The 17,169-nt window shown below is 42.5% G+C and overlaps 1 protein-coding gene across 2 annotated transcripts; it reads left to right on the top strand.

Moving 5' to 3' along the window:
* The first annotated feature begins 615 nt into the window (after positions 1-615).
* Positions 616-17,130, top strand: kdm3b (lysine (K)-specific demethylase 3B). 2 transcript variants are annotated; one of them, XM_061276110.1, is made up of 25 exons: positions 616-1,115; positions 2,805-2,960; positions 3,421-3,534; positions 3,867-3,972; positions 4,213-4,337; positions 4,406-4,465; positions 4,973-5,668; positions 6,165-7,374; positions 7,451-7,667; positions 7,771-7,985; positions 9,043-9,195; positions 9,315-9,422; positions 9,518-9,645; positions 9,719-10,016; positions 10,102-10,355; positions 10,549-10,821; positions 10,959-11,130; positions 11,219-11,309; positions 11,423-11,553; positions 11,669-11,788; positions 12,645-12,668; positions 14,564-14,703; positions 14,814-14,990; positions 15,067-15,201; positions 16,208-17,130. In XM_061276110.1, the coding sequence occupies exons 1-25, from the start codon at positions 912-914 to the stop codon at positions 16,286-16,288; spliced, it is 5,388 nt and encodes a 1,795-aa protein (XP_061132094.1). In that variant the 5' UTR covers positions 616-911; the 3' UTR covers positions 16,289-17,130. The 2 variants fall into 2 exon arrangements, with proteins under 2 accessions (XP_061132094.1, XP_061132100.1); XM_061276116.1 differs by lacking the exon at positions 12,645-12,668.
* Positions 17,131-17,169: the final 39 nt, after the last annotated feature.

Below are 17,169 nucleotides of genomic sequence, written 5' to 3'. Positions count from 1 at the left end.
ACCTGGCTGTTTCAACTCAGGAGAACTTCTTTTTAATTTAAAATATTTATCTGAACACAGGAAAGCTAATACCTATCCACCCAAAAAGGATCCGAAACGGTGGCGCTAATAGAAACGCTAAAAAATGAAAAGAATGTGGTTTGTCCGGAAGGGTCAGCCTCCAGGTTTTGTTTTTCTCCCGCGGATAAATGGGGACTTGAATACATAGGGGGACTGAGAAAACATTTTGAAAATATATTTAATAAAATAACTAAAATGCTGGAGGGGCGACACAAATTTTGGAGGGGGAATACCCTATACCGCCCCGGTATCACCGGGTAATTAATTGCTGGTTGCAATGTGCACTGCATGATTGGGTTTCTGTTTTAAACCGTTTATTTGGTGAAATGGGTTTAAACGAAGAGCAGAGAACGGAATGCATCCAACATCCCTTGAACTGTGTATGACGCGCATTTAATTCATCATATACATAAAAACGCACTTGTGAGGAGGGGGTGATTTCGTTTTCCCTGCAACAAGGCAGGAACCACGATTACGCAGTGGTTCATATTGCAATTCAGACTTTCTCCACGAGAGATCGCCACTCGCCAATACAAGATCCCGTGTCTCCGCAGTGCTGGTTGCCTACGAGGAGTGCGTTTGATTGTTGCAGGGCTCAATGGCGGACGTAGCAGGGTAGTCGCGGACATCACCGAGGACAATAACATCTCCGCCGTGTTAATTCCGTGTCGACGTCCCGTGCCGTGGTGTGCACGGCTCGATTTGCAGTTTGCGGTGTATTTAGCGGTACATTTAGTGGCCGCCATCGGCTATTTCCCCCTCCCCTGCTCGTCTTTTCGCACTTTCGAGTTCGCATCCGAGCGAGGAAGTTCATGCTGGCTCGATAGAGGCAGCTGGTTTGCGGGCAAAACATGGGGGAGTCTCTTGAATTGATCGGGAAGCGGCTACTCTTGCTGCTCGGCGACGGCGGGACTGCCAACGGATCCGAGTCGGAGCAGACGCCGCGAGCACGGGACTGGCTGCGGGGGACGGTGCGGGCGGTGAGCGTCATCGGCCTGGCCGCCCCGGAGGCTAGCGGAGGAGAGGCGACAACAACTCCTGCTGCGGGACTTACGGTTGGTGTTTACATACGGTGTTGTGTCGTGCAATGCAACCGAAGAACAAGTCAGGATGATTACCACACGGATTTTTTTCTACCCCGTCTCACCCGATTGACGTTTGTGATATTGTGGCTACATTTGTTGACACCTAGTACTAGCTTTGCCATGTACAAGCGACGCGCTTGCTAACATCACAGGCAACCGACTAAAGCTAAACTCGAGACCGGGGATCCAATGGCCCCCGCATTGTTCGCATTTTATCAAAGTAACGAGTGTCAAACACCTTCTATAATGTTGGCAGATCGTCACCACACATAAAGAAAGATCATAGCACTGATTAATTTATGGTCAAAGACCATGAGATCGTTTTTGCTCCCCTTTTGCATTGACATGTAGCATTAGCTTCGTGCTTGCAAGCTGTCCAAGTGCACTAAGCGGCCTAATAAGTTGTGAAACAAATCACTTTACAGAGGCATTTACGTCGTCAATGGTTATGAACAAGGAGTTATATATGGTCATTTTTAGCAATGGGTGGTTTTTAGCAAAGATGGACATTCTACACGGTGTAAGGCTGCTTAAGAAAGGCGTTGAGGTGGATGAAGGTGGATGACCTACATAAATAAAACCAATTAGATACTTGAAAGAAAAAAAATCCTACTTTTAAAAATCTATTGATGGACCTCCCATGATGTTTTAAATTCTTGTAAATACTCTGATTTTACGTCATACTCTAAGTTATAATAAAATCTCTGTCATAGGAATTGCTAAAGTAGCAATCAATTATTATTTACCTTCATTATTAATTTCCTTTTGTTGTATTTGCATTTAAATTTATAATTGCCACCACCCACAGCAGGGCCCCCTCTCAATGGATTTAATTTTGAGGGACGTTGTCAAAGATGGGATGAACACTGTCAGGTAGAGGCACAGGATTGTCAGAATCAGCTTCATATAAGTGAATAATACTGAGTAAAGCAATATTCTCCTTCAAATGGGGTACAGGCTTGCTAAAAAGATGGAGAAAGAACGAGTTCAACAATTCAAAGATTCAAACTGAATGCAATTAACTGAAGTTCGGTTCCCACTAGGGATGAACAAATTCAAAGTCTGTGAATTTGTTATAGTGAACGCTTAAGACTGCAAGACGTGACAACTCATTAATTCATGGTTCATTTGGCTCTATATTAGCTTAAGCCGAACTAACTCGTGAGACCAAAAGAATGATGTATTGTAATAAATTGTTAATGAATTGATTTTTCACAACATGTGTCATAAAACATGAAAGGTTGAAGAGATAAAGCCATACATTTGCATTATTGTTCTAATCCCAATAAATGGAAATCGCAATATTGATAGGGGGGTTGCAATTAGATTCTTTCGTCCTAATTCCTTCAGCGACAACGTAGTCGTAATTTCTATGGAAGTTAGAATCTGCCATAGTCACTCACTAACCACTAACCCACAATAAGGCAGTATTAAAGTCATTCCTATGTATGATTAACACTTTTTGGTCATTTGTATAAAACAAACAAGGAACAGTTAGTGTGGCAGCAGTTTCTTTTTGAGTCGTGTGACAACATATTTGGAAGCACCCACAGCATCATGCTAATGTATAAAATTTCACTCAATTCTGGTGCCGTAAGCACATATACACTTATCTTTGCCTTGAAATGTGGGTCACTGGTTCATTGTTTTCAACTGCAGGTGTTTGTGGAGTTTGAGAATGCGTCGCAGCGGTGTTCGTGGGTGCAGGTGTACGACGATGCCGTGAAGGCTCTGTTGGTGGAAGATTCCATTGTTTGGGCCAGTCGGAGCGCCGCTACTGCGTCTTCCGGGTCAGCCACAGCCTGGCCTGCTCTGGTGAGGCTGTGTTCACACTTAGTATGCTTGATACAATGTTTCAGGCCAAAGTTGAAAAAACAAACATAACTAAATAATACATGATACACATAGTTACTTGCGTACAAGTGTTGCAAATGGTGAAGATATTAAGACAAAAATATTTCACAAATATTGTCCATTTGGCCCATCATTTTGGCCGATGTTTGAAGGGCCATAATTAGCCCATGTAATTGGTTGGCCTGTTAGTTGATTGGGCCCTATTGCCAACTAGCCAATAAATTGCGGCCCTAAATATTGGTATTGGTGCATCCCAAGCTTTGGCTTGTAACATTTTGACTTTTTATATTATGATTTATTTTATTGTTGTTGTCATGTGCCGTCCACTTAGAGCAATCGTGTTATTGATTGATTTGAACTGAAAAGTGTTTTCCCACTTCTAAGGCTAAATTTAATGGTGTGTGCTTTTCTTCTTCCCTAGGCTTTCCACTCAATAGTGGATAGAGTGGGTTTGGGAACTGTGCTTCCAGTTCAGTATTTTGGAAGCAACAGTCTCGAGTTCCTTCCTGATAAAAAATCTATCCACAGGTTTGAGGTGTGTTTCTTTGTTTTTCTTGTAATATTTGCCTTTCTCCTAATTTTAAATGACAACAACATAAGCCATGAAAGCCTACTAACAATAATCAATACGGCTATTTCAACTAAATGAACATGTCAATTAATATTAGTTGTACTAAGTTCATCTTGTTGTTCCTTTTCAATTACTTCATTGGTTCTTCTATATCAAACAAAGTATTTTAGGTGTATTTACCTGACATGTTTCGGCGGGTTCTTCCGCCTTCATCAGAGTGGTTGTGACACGTCTTTGATATTGTATTTTTGGACGGTGACAATATTGCGGACATTTTGTTTTGTGTTCTTATGCAGCTTGAAAAAGACATAAGGCATCCACTGATGTTGGAGCAGCCCTCTGTACAGACTGCCATTTCCAGCTGGCGAAGCGATTTTGAATTGCAGGAGATTCTCAGGAAGGGTAAGAACGATCTCTTTGTGTCCTGTCCCTTCTATGAACAAAGGGTTGAAGGCTTGGTTGGAGTTTTTTTTTTTTTTCATTGACTTTGAACAGGTGTTGAAAATGGATGGATGCATTGTATTGTATCTTATCATATAAATTCCATCCTTAATATGGCTTTTTATGGCATTTATCATCCAGGTTCATTTTTCTTTTGAAAGACTTGGAAAGGTGTGTGAACCCTCACTTTTCTTTGCACAGGTTCCTACACTATTCAAGGACGAAGGGTTTGTGTGTACCAGCCAGAGCTTGAAGAATGCTGGGCCCTGGGACTTGTCTCACAACATGACCTGATCTCACACATAATGGAGATTATGTTGGATAAGGTGATAACAATGGACTTGAAAATAATTGAGAATAATTGTGCCACTAACACGACACATTTTTGCTGTAGAATAAAGAAAAGCAGCTGGTGGACCCCCGCGTTATACATGTCATGCTGGGGGACGAAGAGGTGAGGCTTTTTAAAATCAATGCATGTATTTTCTATATTTATAGGGCCATATTCTCTTATTTGTCTGTAATTTTTGTTTTATGCACCAGGGCTAGCTAGCTATGCAGTTTCCCATCCATATTTTTCTCACACCCACTGCATGTATGATAGGAATAAATATAGAGAACCCAAAGAGGTGTGATGCGTTCAGTAATGTGTATGGGTTCCTCTACTTGTGAATGTCATTTAAAGTTGTGAAGAGACAAAGCAAATTTAAAATGTGAAAATACCCTATTTGATGAATGTTTTGTCGGCAAATCGGGATTTGCGAACTCCTCTAGTTACACACTTTGAAGGGAGAGAATGTCTTTTCATGATGAAACTGCACATCTGCGGGCATAGTTTCAAAAGAAAACGACACAGTATATCATATTATCGATCTTTTGTCCCCACCCTTTTTTGTCACAGTTTACATCTGTATACTGCTAGATACTTGCATTAAAGTAACTTCCAATCATTGTGTTTTAGCTTGGTAAGAATGGCCGGCGAAAGATGGACAGTGAAACATTGAAGGGTGACAACGGTCGCAGACGCAGAACCGCCTCTGAGGAGGAGGACATGAACTTGAAGCGTTTTAAAGGAGCAGTAGAGTTGGGAGCCGAGGAGCCGAGATGTGATGATTCTAACAAAAACGTGACTGACGGGACAGACGTGTGGAGAGGAGACTCTGGTGAAAGAGTCAGCAGCACAACTAAAAATGGCGGCACCTCCGAGGGAAACTTTCTTCAGAGCAAAGTGTCGTTCCCCGCTAATTCCTCTGTCCAGATGGATCAGTCAAATGTCAACCCGACACGTTATTACACCCATGTGAAAGAAAATGGGCGGATGCTCGCCACACAAGGGGCGGCAGACTCAACCACCTCAGTTTCTCATACGCCTACGCCGCCTCCGCTCAAACCGGCACCCTCTCCCTTCTCTGCCACATCTTTCCCCTCTTTGGGCCAGATGCCAAGCCTGGTCCCCGGAGCCCCAGTCCATAAGGCTTCTCCATCGCAGCAACCTGGCAGAGAAGATTCTTCCAAGTCCTTTTCCAAAACCGCAGCTCTTGTTTCCCCTGGGCCTGTCACCATTTCTTGGTCTTCACCCGACAACAGCCCAAGTGTAGCGCTGTCTGCCTCCGGAGGCTTTACTTCCAAGGCTCCTGCTTGGGGGAGCCAGACGGAGGTAAGAAACAACAAATCTTTGTACAAATCTTGTATATTGTTTGTGTGTATGTTTTTCTGAGCCCTGTATAGGTACATCATTGTTTCTTTATTCTTGTGTTCAATAAATGTGGCAGCACACACACGCACGCACACACACACACATACGCACACACACACATTCAGACATACCATTTAACCAAGTATGCTGCTGGGACTGTAGAGCCTCAGGGGATGTCTGTAATGTCATTATGATTTCCTCACTACCGCCAGGGGCATGTTTGCAAGGTATTTTAGCATTGCTAAAATGATTTGTTGATGTTGATTTTTTTTTTTTTTCTTCTGCAAACCAAATCTTGCCATAAACATGGACCCTCTTTAGATCCTTATTTTCCTTAAGACTAATTATAAGCCAGGACTGTATATTATTGATATTATTTTTACTACATTGGATGTAGGATGGAAAAACATTAGACTGTCTACCTGAGACATCTACAATGGCTTTTTCTATGTTGCAGGCGGCATCTAAGACTGCATCGGGTTATCGCCTCCCATCAGCTGTGGCCGCTGCTCCTGTTTTTGGAGAGGTTACCTCACAGACAAATGGAGCTGCGACTGCTTCTGCAACCTCACTGGACACTTCTCGACCCTTTGGATTTGGGTTTGGTAGAGATAAAAGTGAGACTCAATCCAAGCAAGACCAAAACCTCTTTTTCCAGTGCATGACAAAAAGTCCAGATTCCAGCCCCGGCCTATCAGGCGCTCCAAGCCAGTCCAAGGACACTAACTACTTTGCTGCGGTGTCAGAAACCCATAATAAGGAACCCCCAAGCCTTTTCAAGTCTGCTACAGAAGGGATGAAAAAGCCGGAGCAGACCAAAACACTTGACATTCATCCAACAGGAAATGGTGTGCTGAGCAACTCTTCACCAGCCTGTCCAGTCATGGGAAGCCCTTCTGCTGGCCGGGCCTCTGCCAGTGGCAGTTCTGCAACAGCATCTGGACTACAAAACCTTTTAAAGAGTTCTAATAATGGTACATTGACAGGGGCTGTGGTGATGCCCTCTAATGTTAATCCTCCAGAGAACCATCAGAACCTCTTTCTGCAGGGCCCTAAAGAGCCAGCTAATCCATTTTTGGCCTATGGGGACCAAAACGTACACACGCCATTTGCTGGACTCTCCCGGGTTGAGTGTGTCACAGACAACAAGCCCAATCTTTTCACGATGCCAGAGCCACCCAAGGGTATTCTATCCTCCCCTTTCGCGGCACTCTCATCTGCCGCTTCACCCAGCACTTCAGTCTCTCCAGCACCAACCACGACCCAGAGGGCACAGAATGAAGCCACTCTGGTACAAGACGAACAGGTAGTTGGGGAGATGCAGTCTTCCACTTCAGGCAGCTCTATTTTTGGCACTGCTGGCCCTGCCAGAGCTGGAAGCTCTGTTTTCGGATCGACTGGTCCCGTCAGAATTGATCAACTGCCTGTGTCTTTTGACTCAAACCTGACGCAGAAGTTTGCCTTGGAGGAAAGAGCACAATCAACAAAACGTGACTCTGACCTCAGTAGTAACAGCGACTTGTCAGACCTGAGTGAGAATGAGGAGGGTCCAGACAAAGGCCAAGCGCATGGAGAATCATCACAGTCTGGGAAGGATGGCGCCATGCTGCAAAAAACTAAAATCCAAGGCGCCTCTAAAAGCCGTCCTCGAAATAAGCCTTTCAAAGGTAACCTTGGTTACAAAAAGTCAGATGCATAAAAGTTGATAGGATTTTGGATTTAATATTGCTTTTTATTTTCCAGTGGGCCAGTCTGTACTGAAAGACCAGAGCAAAGTGCGGCGTCTTAAGCAGTCTGGCGAGTCCTTTCTCCAAGATGGCTCGTGTATCAACGTGGCCCCTCACTTGCACAAGTGTCGCGAGTGTCGCTTGGAGCGCTACCGGAAATCTCGCATCGCAGATGACGATAGCGAGGATGACGACGATCCAAACGTGGCTTGTCGTTTCTTCCATTTCCGAAGGTACACTTTTATAGCAAGCGTTTGCTTTATACACGTGATGATGTTTCCACGATAAGATTGATATTTGGTGATTGTTTCTCATCCTTCTTTTGACTGTTACCAGGTTGGCTTTCACTCGCAAGGGTATATTGCGTGTTGAAGGTTTCCTAAGCCCCCAGCAGAGCGACTCAATGGCAATGGGACTGTGGCTCCCTGCTCCCACTGTGCAAGAGGGGCTCGACCTTGATACATCCAAGTATATCCTGGCCAATGTGGGTGACCAGTTCTGCCAGCTGGTCATGTCTGAGAAGGAGGCCATGATGATGGTGGAACCTCATCGTATGTACTGAGATCTCACATTTATTCTTTGGAAAGTGTTCTGATTGGCCTGTATTTTATTATGGGCAGTTGCCATGTGTTTCTCTGGTTAAGTCGAAAATGTTCTGTTAATTTGATGTTTTCCATCAAGCTAGCAGGCAAGTGTGTATTATGCACTTGACTTGTAAGTACCGTGGCCGGTATCTGGCTGATGCAAGATTTGGATTCTACCAACCAATGGCGATTACATTTGTTGATGATGTCATGGCATCCTCCTCATGTCCAACTACACAGAGTGGGCGGCTCTGTTTTAAAAATGACTAATCATCGCCTCCATGGCTGCCAATTGGCTACAATTCTGACAAGCGCCTTGATCACAAAAGGACGAGGAGGAATAATTAACCGGAGAAAGTTGCTAAGATATAATTAAACATAGTCATAAAATACTGGTTCATGTTTAATAGAATACTGGCTGGAACTGTGCTACAGTGGATAGTAATCATCTATGAACTGCAAATTGAGGGAAAATATAACACCACAGCCACACAAAGGATTGTCTGCAAAATGAATCTGGAATGAATACATTTATGGCATACGTTAGCCAAGAGGAGGCGCTTCTAAGGTTAAACGTATTGTACAATGCAGTAGACTATAATAAATGGTTATAATATAAGCAATATCATTATATCACAATATAGAGTACTCTTGATTTTTACTTTTGAAACGCGCACAATACAGGTTCTCAAAATCGCACCACATCGGATTGTACTTATTTGAATAAATCAAAATTGAAACAAAAGAAGTTAGCTCATCAATATTCTGTCAGTGTGCAGTACGCAAAGCCAATGAAATCAAAATATAATGGAAATGCAGCGTTGGCGGGAGTTTTTCTGGTGGCTCGTTTGTTTAGGCTGACTTGAAAATGGTCTTGACGAATTCCAAAAGGTTTCCGACAAACTATCCAGAATGTCACCGAGGAGTGATGACCGGGTTCGGCATCTCTGCCCACAGTATTCAAATGAGTCCAATGACGATTGACTATCCCGTGTTTACATCGCTTGTCTTGCTGCCTCTACAGAGAAAGTAGCCTGGAAACGTGCCGTGCGAGGCGTGAGGGAAATGTGTGACGTTTGTGAGACCACTTTGTTCAACATCCACTGGGTGTGTCGCAAATGTGGCTTTGGCGTGTGTCTGGACTGCTATCGGCTTCGCAAGAACAGACCAAGAGAAGGTAAGTCTTTATAGATGCTGGGCTTCAATTACAAGTTCCTCGTCAGTTTAGCTTTCCTATTGTACAAGTTTAACCTAAATATTTGGATGTGCGTCATAAACATACGTTATATGTTTTAGATTCAGAAGATGGTCCAGTGGATGATGGTTTTTCTTGGTTGAAGTGTGCAAAGGGGCAACCTCACGAGCCAGAGAACCTCATGCCGACACAGATTATCCCCGGGACAGGTAACAAACTTGCATTTATACAGTAAGATTGAACTTTTACTTTGTTGTCTGTCTTTTGGTTCAGTTTGGTTGTTAATGCTCATTGTTTCTCTTAGCTCTTTACAACATAGGTGACATGGTGCACTTAGCAAGAGGCAAGTGGGGTATTAAAGCCAACTGCCCGTGTGCAAGTCGGCATACGAAGTCCTTAGTTCGCCATAGTGCCCCCAATGGGATTTCACAGGTGAATCCTTATCGCACTTTTGTCACTTTGGGTGTTGAATGCGTTCTTACCGTTGCTTTGCTTATCTCAACAGACACCGCCAAACAGCGGTGGTATCCCTGGAGCTACGGCCATCGCTGCTGGCACAACTCCAAAGTCGGAAAGCGAAACATCAACGATCAAAACTGAAATTACGCAAACAGCAGTATCGTCCGGTGGCGGGATGGGGGAAAGTGTGGGCAGTACTAGCAATTCCACTGGTGGTACGTTATCTCTCAGTAACCTCGCACAGTCCTCCGTTAAGGAGTCGCGCCCATCAGGAGAGGGCAACAGCTCTGCTCTGCACTGGCTCGCAGATTTAGCCACACAAAAATCCAAGGATGACACAAAAGGTGAGATAATACAAATCACTGAAAACATTTTCAAGTTACCTTTCAGTTTTCAAATGTTACATCACTGTTTTGTTTTACCATTCAGATTCTGGTTCACTTCGCGCCATTATGAATCGGGAAAGTCGACCTCCTTTTGGCCTGGACTCACTCAGTTCCCTGTCAAGGCCTTCAGCTTCCAGCCCCAAGCTCTTTAACAGCCTTTTATTGGGCTCCAGCGTGACGCAGTCCAAACCTGAAGGGTCGAGTCTTCGGGACCTGCTCAACTCTGGACCCGGCAAACTTTCCCAAGGACATGGAGAGAGTCCAGTACCGTTCCCATCCGTCTTTACCTCTGGAGGCGTATGTAGAAACTATTTTTGTTTTTCTATACGTATGGCAGAACCATAATAATTTGTTCCGTAATGAGCCTAAAAGTTTTAGTATGTTGAAATGGTTGAAGGTTGAACTTTTGAAAACACATCACTTCAAAAAAGTTCAAGTATTCTCATTACGTGGTTAGCTTGTGAACCATTGGGTAATTGTCTTTACTCAGAGTGATAAGCTGAAGAGCAGCCTTCCCAACTTCTTGGACCACATCATTGCCTCAGTTGTGGAGACCAAGAAAGCAGAAGGCCGCCGCACGGGGATCTCTGAGGGAAGTGAGCTTGGTGTGTTGGGAGCCCGTAAAGATGGAATAATGGGTCTTAGTGTTTTGGAGCCACACACCTCGCACTCCTGGCTCTGTGATGGCAGACTCCTTTGCCTCCAAGATCCCAGCAATAGCAACAACTGGAAGATCTTTAGAGAATGTTGGAAGCAGGGACAAGTAAGAACCACTATTTATATTCCATATGCCCCCCCCCCACACACACACAATTAGTGTGGGGTAAGTTACATTTTTCATTTAAAAGGCGCAAGCTTTTGGGGGGGCTTTCTTATAATGGCAAATTCTTTTGTGCCTAGCCTGTCTTGGTGTCAGGCATACATAAACGATTGAAGCCTGAGTTGTGGCGTCCTGAGGCCTTCAGCGAGGAGTTTGGGGACCAGGATGTAGACTTGGTCAACTGCAGGAACTGTGCCATCATTTCTGATGTGAAAGTGCGAGACTTTTGGGATGGCTTCCAGATCCTCTCCAGTGAGTTCCCCAATCCTTCCTTGTAAATTCAGCATCTTTTTTCTTTGCATTGCTACATTCAACAGTGATATGTTTTTATTAACTGCAGAGCGACTGAAAGACAGTGACGGCAACCCAATGGTATTGAAATTAAAGGACTGGCCTCCAGGAGAAGACTTCAGGGATATGATGCCAACACGGTCAGTAAAAGAGACAAACTTGTTTTGTTTACGCTACATTTCAAACAAATTAGCATCTAAATTTAGAAATTTTTTTGTGTCTGTGTTTTTTATTTTGTGTGCGTATGTGACAGGTTTGACGATTTGATGGAAAACCTCCCCTTACCGGAGTACACTAAAAGGGATGGCCGGCTAAACCTTGCTGCACGTCTACCCAACTTTTTTGTACGACCAGATCTAGGACCCAAGATGTACAACGCTTATGGTGGGAAAACATGGCCTAGTTTAATCCAGCTTTGCTCTCAGTTTTTGCTCCATTATTGCATTTCTGGTTTCATATCTAATCCTTTCACTTAAACATTGGCTGTTGTTTTTATCAGGACTGATCTCGACAGAAGACAGGAAGGTGGGCACCACCAACCTTCATCTTGACGTGTCGGATGCTGTCAATGTCATGGTTTATGTTGGAATACCTCAAGGAGAAGGAGACATGGAGAAAGGTCAGTGGACTCTCACACTCAAACATTAATACCTGGTAGATTTTATGTTTGGAAAGCGAGAGCTCCGCTCACACTTTAAGCTATTATATGCGGTCATCATTTTTCTAGAGTTTGTCATTTTTCCCACCGTGAGATGTACCATAAAATGTGTCAACAAACATTTTGAGCTGCATTGTGACTCATGTCATGTGAGAGAGAGGCTGCCCTCCCCTGAATCTTAATTCTTTGTCTTGCCAAACATTGTGGATGACCCTATGCTTCCAACTTTGGAATCAGCGTGAGGAGGGACTTTTTTTTTTCTTTGAGAAAACTTCAGTTAACAATTCGGTTTGTTCTGTGGATGTGAATCTGCTCATTTACAAAAACTTGACAACTCAAATGAAAGCTGAACATGGAACAGTTAACATAGATTGAAAACACTCCCCAAATAAACATTACAACAATTGATAAGACACAGAAAAAACAGTTTGTTGGTTGTCCATTAAAATGTATGGACTTTAAATGAATGAGACCAAATTTGAAAAGAACAATCACATAGAAATTCTTGTGCAATCTTCCCGTTTGACTTTTTTTTTTCCCCAGTTCAAGGTTTAAATGGGATCCCACTATTTGCTCATTCAAAATGATTAAATGTATTGCTTGAGATGGATAATAGAGCCATGTCAGTTCAGCTGGGAGTGAATTGTAGCTGGTGGTAGACACTATTAAATGATGTACTCGGGTTGACTCTCAGCCAAAGCATCCATTATTTCTTTATACTGTTGTTCATTGCCACGCCTGCTTTTCGTTGGCACCCATAAAAGACAGTTCAGTGGGTATCTGTCCTTTTCATTACGGCAACATTTCTCATTCACAGAAGCAGATATCAATGGACGCAAAGGTGTGTAGATTTTCAATTTTATCCCTTGAGTGGCATGCATTCCTTCCTGACTAACTCCCCTTGACTGTTCCACTCTTCACTCCACAATAGGACTGGGGGATAATGGGCTTCAAATAAATATACCCCCATCTTGCTTATTGAAAAAGTGAATTATAATGTCAAATAGATTTGCTAGCAAGTTTTCCCTCGTGTTAATTTGCATCAACTTCAACAAAAATAACACAAATACTATTCATATTTGTCGTCACAGACAATGTGCTTAAATGGTCACAGGCTTAAATAAAGGACTACCTGTGGCTTGGAAGAAAATACTTCAGGTCAAAAATGTACAGCGTTTCAAATTATCCTGCTTTTGCAACAGCTAATTGGGATACATTTTCGAGTAATGTTCAGTGCGATTGACTCCGTCATTACTTGTCATCTGAAACATAAATTGAAAATAATTCAGCTTACTTTATCTGCTTTGTAGCAAGAATAAGATGTGAATCACAAGAAATAGCCACGGGTGAAGTTAGAAAAGTCTCCAATTTGACACCGACTTTAAAGCTTCATTGTGTTCCCAACCATGTTGTAAGTGGAGTCAGTTCATGTCAGTCGGTGCTGTGAACTACAGAAGCTGCCAAACGAATGTCAATTAAAAAAAAAAAAAAGTCTGTTTTTACACTGCCATTCTGTATTTATGGGAACATAATCTTAATACTCCAAGTAATAATGATCAAAGTTACTCCCTATGGATGTCATGTTTTTCCTGTATCAATCGCAGAGCCTCCTAAAGCCCACCCACCCATCCACCAGCAAAATGTTGCTTACGCGTCTTTGCAGCTTGCAGTATGCCCAGCTTCAGTGAACTTGATGGTCTAATCACTGTGGGAAAAAAAAAGTTTGAAGGGCATCTAGACTTGGCCTCCATCTCTTCTGGCAGACATCTTTCTCATTTCCCACTCTTTAACTGATGCGTGCGCAGGAAAACTCTGCTTTCCCCTTTCCTGTTTTGCTCTGAACCAAGACGTGTTACAACATACAGTCACAAGAAAGCAAATGCACACTTCATTTGTCATTTGGATAACTTGAGTAAATCATATGTATGAGATATCGGGTTGTAGAAATGTACAGTTGTCACATAGAGATAGACCAAAGCAAAGCCCTTAAAAATAAAACTCTTTGCCTTTCTTTCTGAATCCCCAATTCAGCTCTAATCATACGTACTGTAATCGCAGTCATTTCAAACTGACCCTTAAGCACACACAATATTCTCGCAATTCTCACAACTTAATTGCAGTATTGTAGTGAGAAGTTTAAATTTATGTAATGATTAAGTTGATGATGAAGAATTAGCGGTACAGGCTGATGATGATAAAGCGATGACAGCTCAGAGAAGCAGAGGAATTGCGTCTCACAAAGTTTTCTCGGAACGGCTTGAGGAAAATAGCGAAGCACCTACTCCTTCATGAGGATAAAAAGGCTTTTATACATCTTGGGTAGTCGTGTCAGCGGTATCATAGAAAGCTGTGCAGAAGTTTGGTTTGCGCTAATGGCGGCTCAGCGTTTTACAGGTTTACCTTCTAGAAGCCTTGTAACCTTTTGCCAGAAGCGTGAGAAGGAGCAGTTTTAACCAAGAAAAGTACGTAATTAGAAAAACAGTACGTCCACATTGAAATTTGGATGCATTAATGTTATGTTGTTAGTGGAGAATAAGTACCGTATTTTCCGTATTATCATACGTATATGCCGTAAAAATCTGATAATTTTGGGAATACATTTGTAACACCGCTGAAAATTGTTTCCAGGTAATTTTGCAAAAGTGAAGGGCAAATAGGCAACGGAAAACTCCAAAGAGCACTGATGGAAGAAACTCTGTTGATGTCATTATGTTGATGTTTTTTTTGAACACCCAGAGGTCATGACAACGATTGAGGAGGGAGATGTGGATGAAATGACAAAGAGGAGGGTTTACAATGGAAATGAGAAACCCGGAGCTCTCTGGCACATCTATGCGGCCAAGGACGCAGAGAAGATCAGAGAACTGCTCCGCAAGGTGAGCAGCCAGTGGATACTGTCCCAAATGCTCCTCCTGGGACCAAATCACTTGCAGCATTGGCACCTTGGCAAGTTTCTATGTTGACGCTTGAGTGTTTCTCTTTTGAGGTCGGAGAGGAGCAAGGTCAGGAGAACCCTCTCGACCATGATCCCATTCACGACCAGAGCTGGTACTTGGATCAGGTGCTCCGCCGCCGACTCTATGAAGAATACGGGGTGCAGGGCTGGGCCATTGTGCAGTTCTTGGGCGATGCTGTTTTTATCCCTGCTGGAGCGCCACACCAGGTAAAGATTTTGCATATGGACAGACTGTAGTCTGTTTACCTTTCAATGAAGGTAACATTGCTTGTTCTTCTCTCAGGTGCACAACTTGTACAGTTGTATCAAGGCAGCTGAGGACTTTGTGTCTCCAGAGCACGTGAGACACTGTTTCAGATTGACACAGGAGTTCCGACATCTTTCTACCACTCATACGAACCACGAAGACAAGCTACAGGTATGTGCGGAAAATGCAGCCCCCTTTCTCATGCAAGGGATTTGTGCTTTTGCAGTATTATGCAATAATGACATTTTGCTGTAGATTCGGATCTTTCATTTGTTTGGAGCACTTGGTTTGTTACCATTTGTGTAATTCTGCTAGCTCAAACATATTAGCACAAACACAATAATGCACCAACATTTTAACACTAGTTTAGGTCTTCTCTGTCCAAATATGGTAATAATGGTGTTTTTTTTTTTTTACTTTGAAAGAAAAAACATTCAAAAAGCAAATTATGTTGCGATGCCATAGAGCACAGGTGTCAAACTCAAGGCCCCGGGGGCCAGATACGGCCCGCCACATCATTTTATGTGGCCCGCGAAGGCAAACTCGTGTCATTACTAGAATTGCAAATTGTCTTCACTTTTAATATCTTTTTTTTTTTTTTAAATATTTGACCAGTTTTTTCTCGTCTGATTTGAAAACGAGTTATTTGTCAGTTTGTTTTGTAGATTTTACTGTATATAATATGAGGTGCTCATACATTTATTTGGGTTGAGAGTCATAATGGCCCTGCGAAAGAAGCTATGACTACAATGCGCCTCGCAAAAAAAAAAAGAGTTTGACACATCTGCCATCGAGAGTTACTCCACACCGTACCACTGCCAGTGCTTAATAGCAGTTGTGTGCAATTACAACTTTCACAACTGTTACAAAGACAAAACACTGTATTATATGCAACAAAAATGAACTAAAAACTACTATTGGTTTGAATGCATGACAGAAGATAACTGAGAGGTAACAGGAGGGTGTTTTCAGCACATTAGTGTCTGCTAGTGGTCTTTTTGTTTTGTTTTTAAGTATCGTGGAATTTGTCAAACTCAAACCATCGTGTATAAAATCTGTATTATGTTTGTATATATGGTGTCTTTGTAGGCAGGTCACTAATGATGTTAAGCATTTCTGTGGTTGTTGCCATCTGTTTCACTTCAAATTTCTACCACATATGTTGTTCTTTTTATAGGTGAAAAACATCATTTATCACGCAGTGAAGGACGCCGTCGGCACGCTGAAGTCCCATGACCCGAAATTAGCCCGCCCGTAGTCATTGACTGGTGTGCCGTGATGACTAGCCTCCCAAGACCACTTCACACCATCTCATAAGATCTTTTCATACGCATCTACATTACACACAAACACGCACACGCACACTAACACACACACACTGCAGCGTGAGGCATCAAGTGTATAATGTCAAATTTGGGAGAAGGGTTCAACCTGGTTTTGTGCTTTTCAGGGCGCCAATGAAGGAAGTCCTTTATCGCTGTCGCACAGACAAACTTGTCTAGCTTTTTTTTTTTTTTTTTCTTTTAAATTTGTTTTGATTAACTCTGTATTTAAAGTCATTGTGTTTGTTTTGTCGTTTCCATTGTATATGTACAATGTGCAAGTAAGGGAGGTAAAAGCTGACGTGCCTTCGAAGCAGATGTTCAGCAACCATATAAGAAACTGCTATGTGCGTTCCAGACTCATGTTTCTATTTTAATGACATCAGTGTATTTCAATAGATGCAAGGATTTGTAGATTTTTGTTGTTGTTCTTGCAGTTTTCAAACTGGGTGCTTTTACCCTCAGTGGCTGAAAGTGTATTTGTGAAGCAGCCAATGAAGGAAGCAGACCAAAGTTTTGTATTTTTAGTTTCCACTTTAAGAAGTCTTTTCTTTTGTACACCCCCTTTGTCATTGCACAAGTAATGATCAGGAGGATTTCATAGAAGAGGCTTTTTTTTGGTTACTATGTTTCACAGGCTGAATAACTGCAGATTTTCAAAAACATTGTTCTAAAATCACATTTGCAGCTGAACAGAACTACTGGCCATTAACATTGTATCAATATATATTGATCTTAGCAGTCTGTTTGATTTTTCACAATAAAGTTAAGAAAAATGGCTGTGTGTGGGTGTGTCACTGAAGGACCCGCTTAACTT

Source organism: Syngnathus typhle, linkage group LG1, assembly GCF_033458585.1.
Source record: "Syngnathus typhle isolate RoL2023-S1 ecotype Sweden linkage group LG1, RoL_Styp_1.0, whole genome shotgun sequence".
Lineage (NCBI taxonomy): Eukaryota > Metazoa > Chordata > Actinopteri > Syngnathiformes > Syngnathidae > Syngnathus > Syngnathus typhle.
Note: the sequence above shows the minus strand (reverse complement) of the source record. Positions and strands in the feature narration are given on the sequence as shown.

Coding starts and splice junctions, on each gene's coding strand:
- kdm3b (XM_061276110.1), top strand. CDS start 912: ATGGGGGAGTCTCTTGAATTGATCGGGAAGCGGCTACTCTTGCTGCTC. Junction 3,973..4,212: donor GCAGGAGATTCTCAGGAAGG/GTAAGAACGATC, acceptor TTCTTTGCACAG/GTTCCTACACTATTCAAGGA. Junction 14,704..14,813: donor TCAGAGAACTGCTCCGCAAG/GTGAGCAGCCAG, acceptor TTCTCTTTTGAG/GTCGGAGAGGAGCAAGGTCA.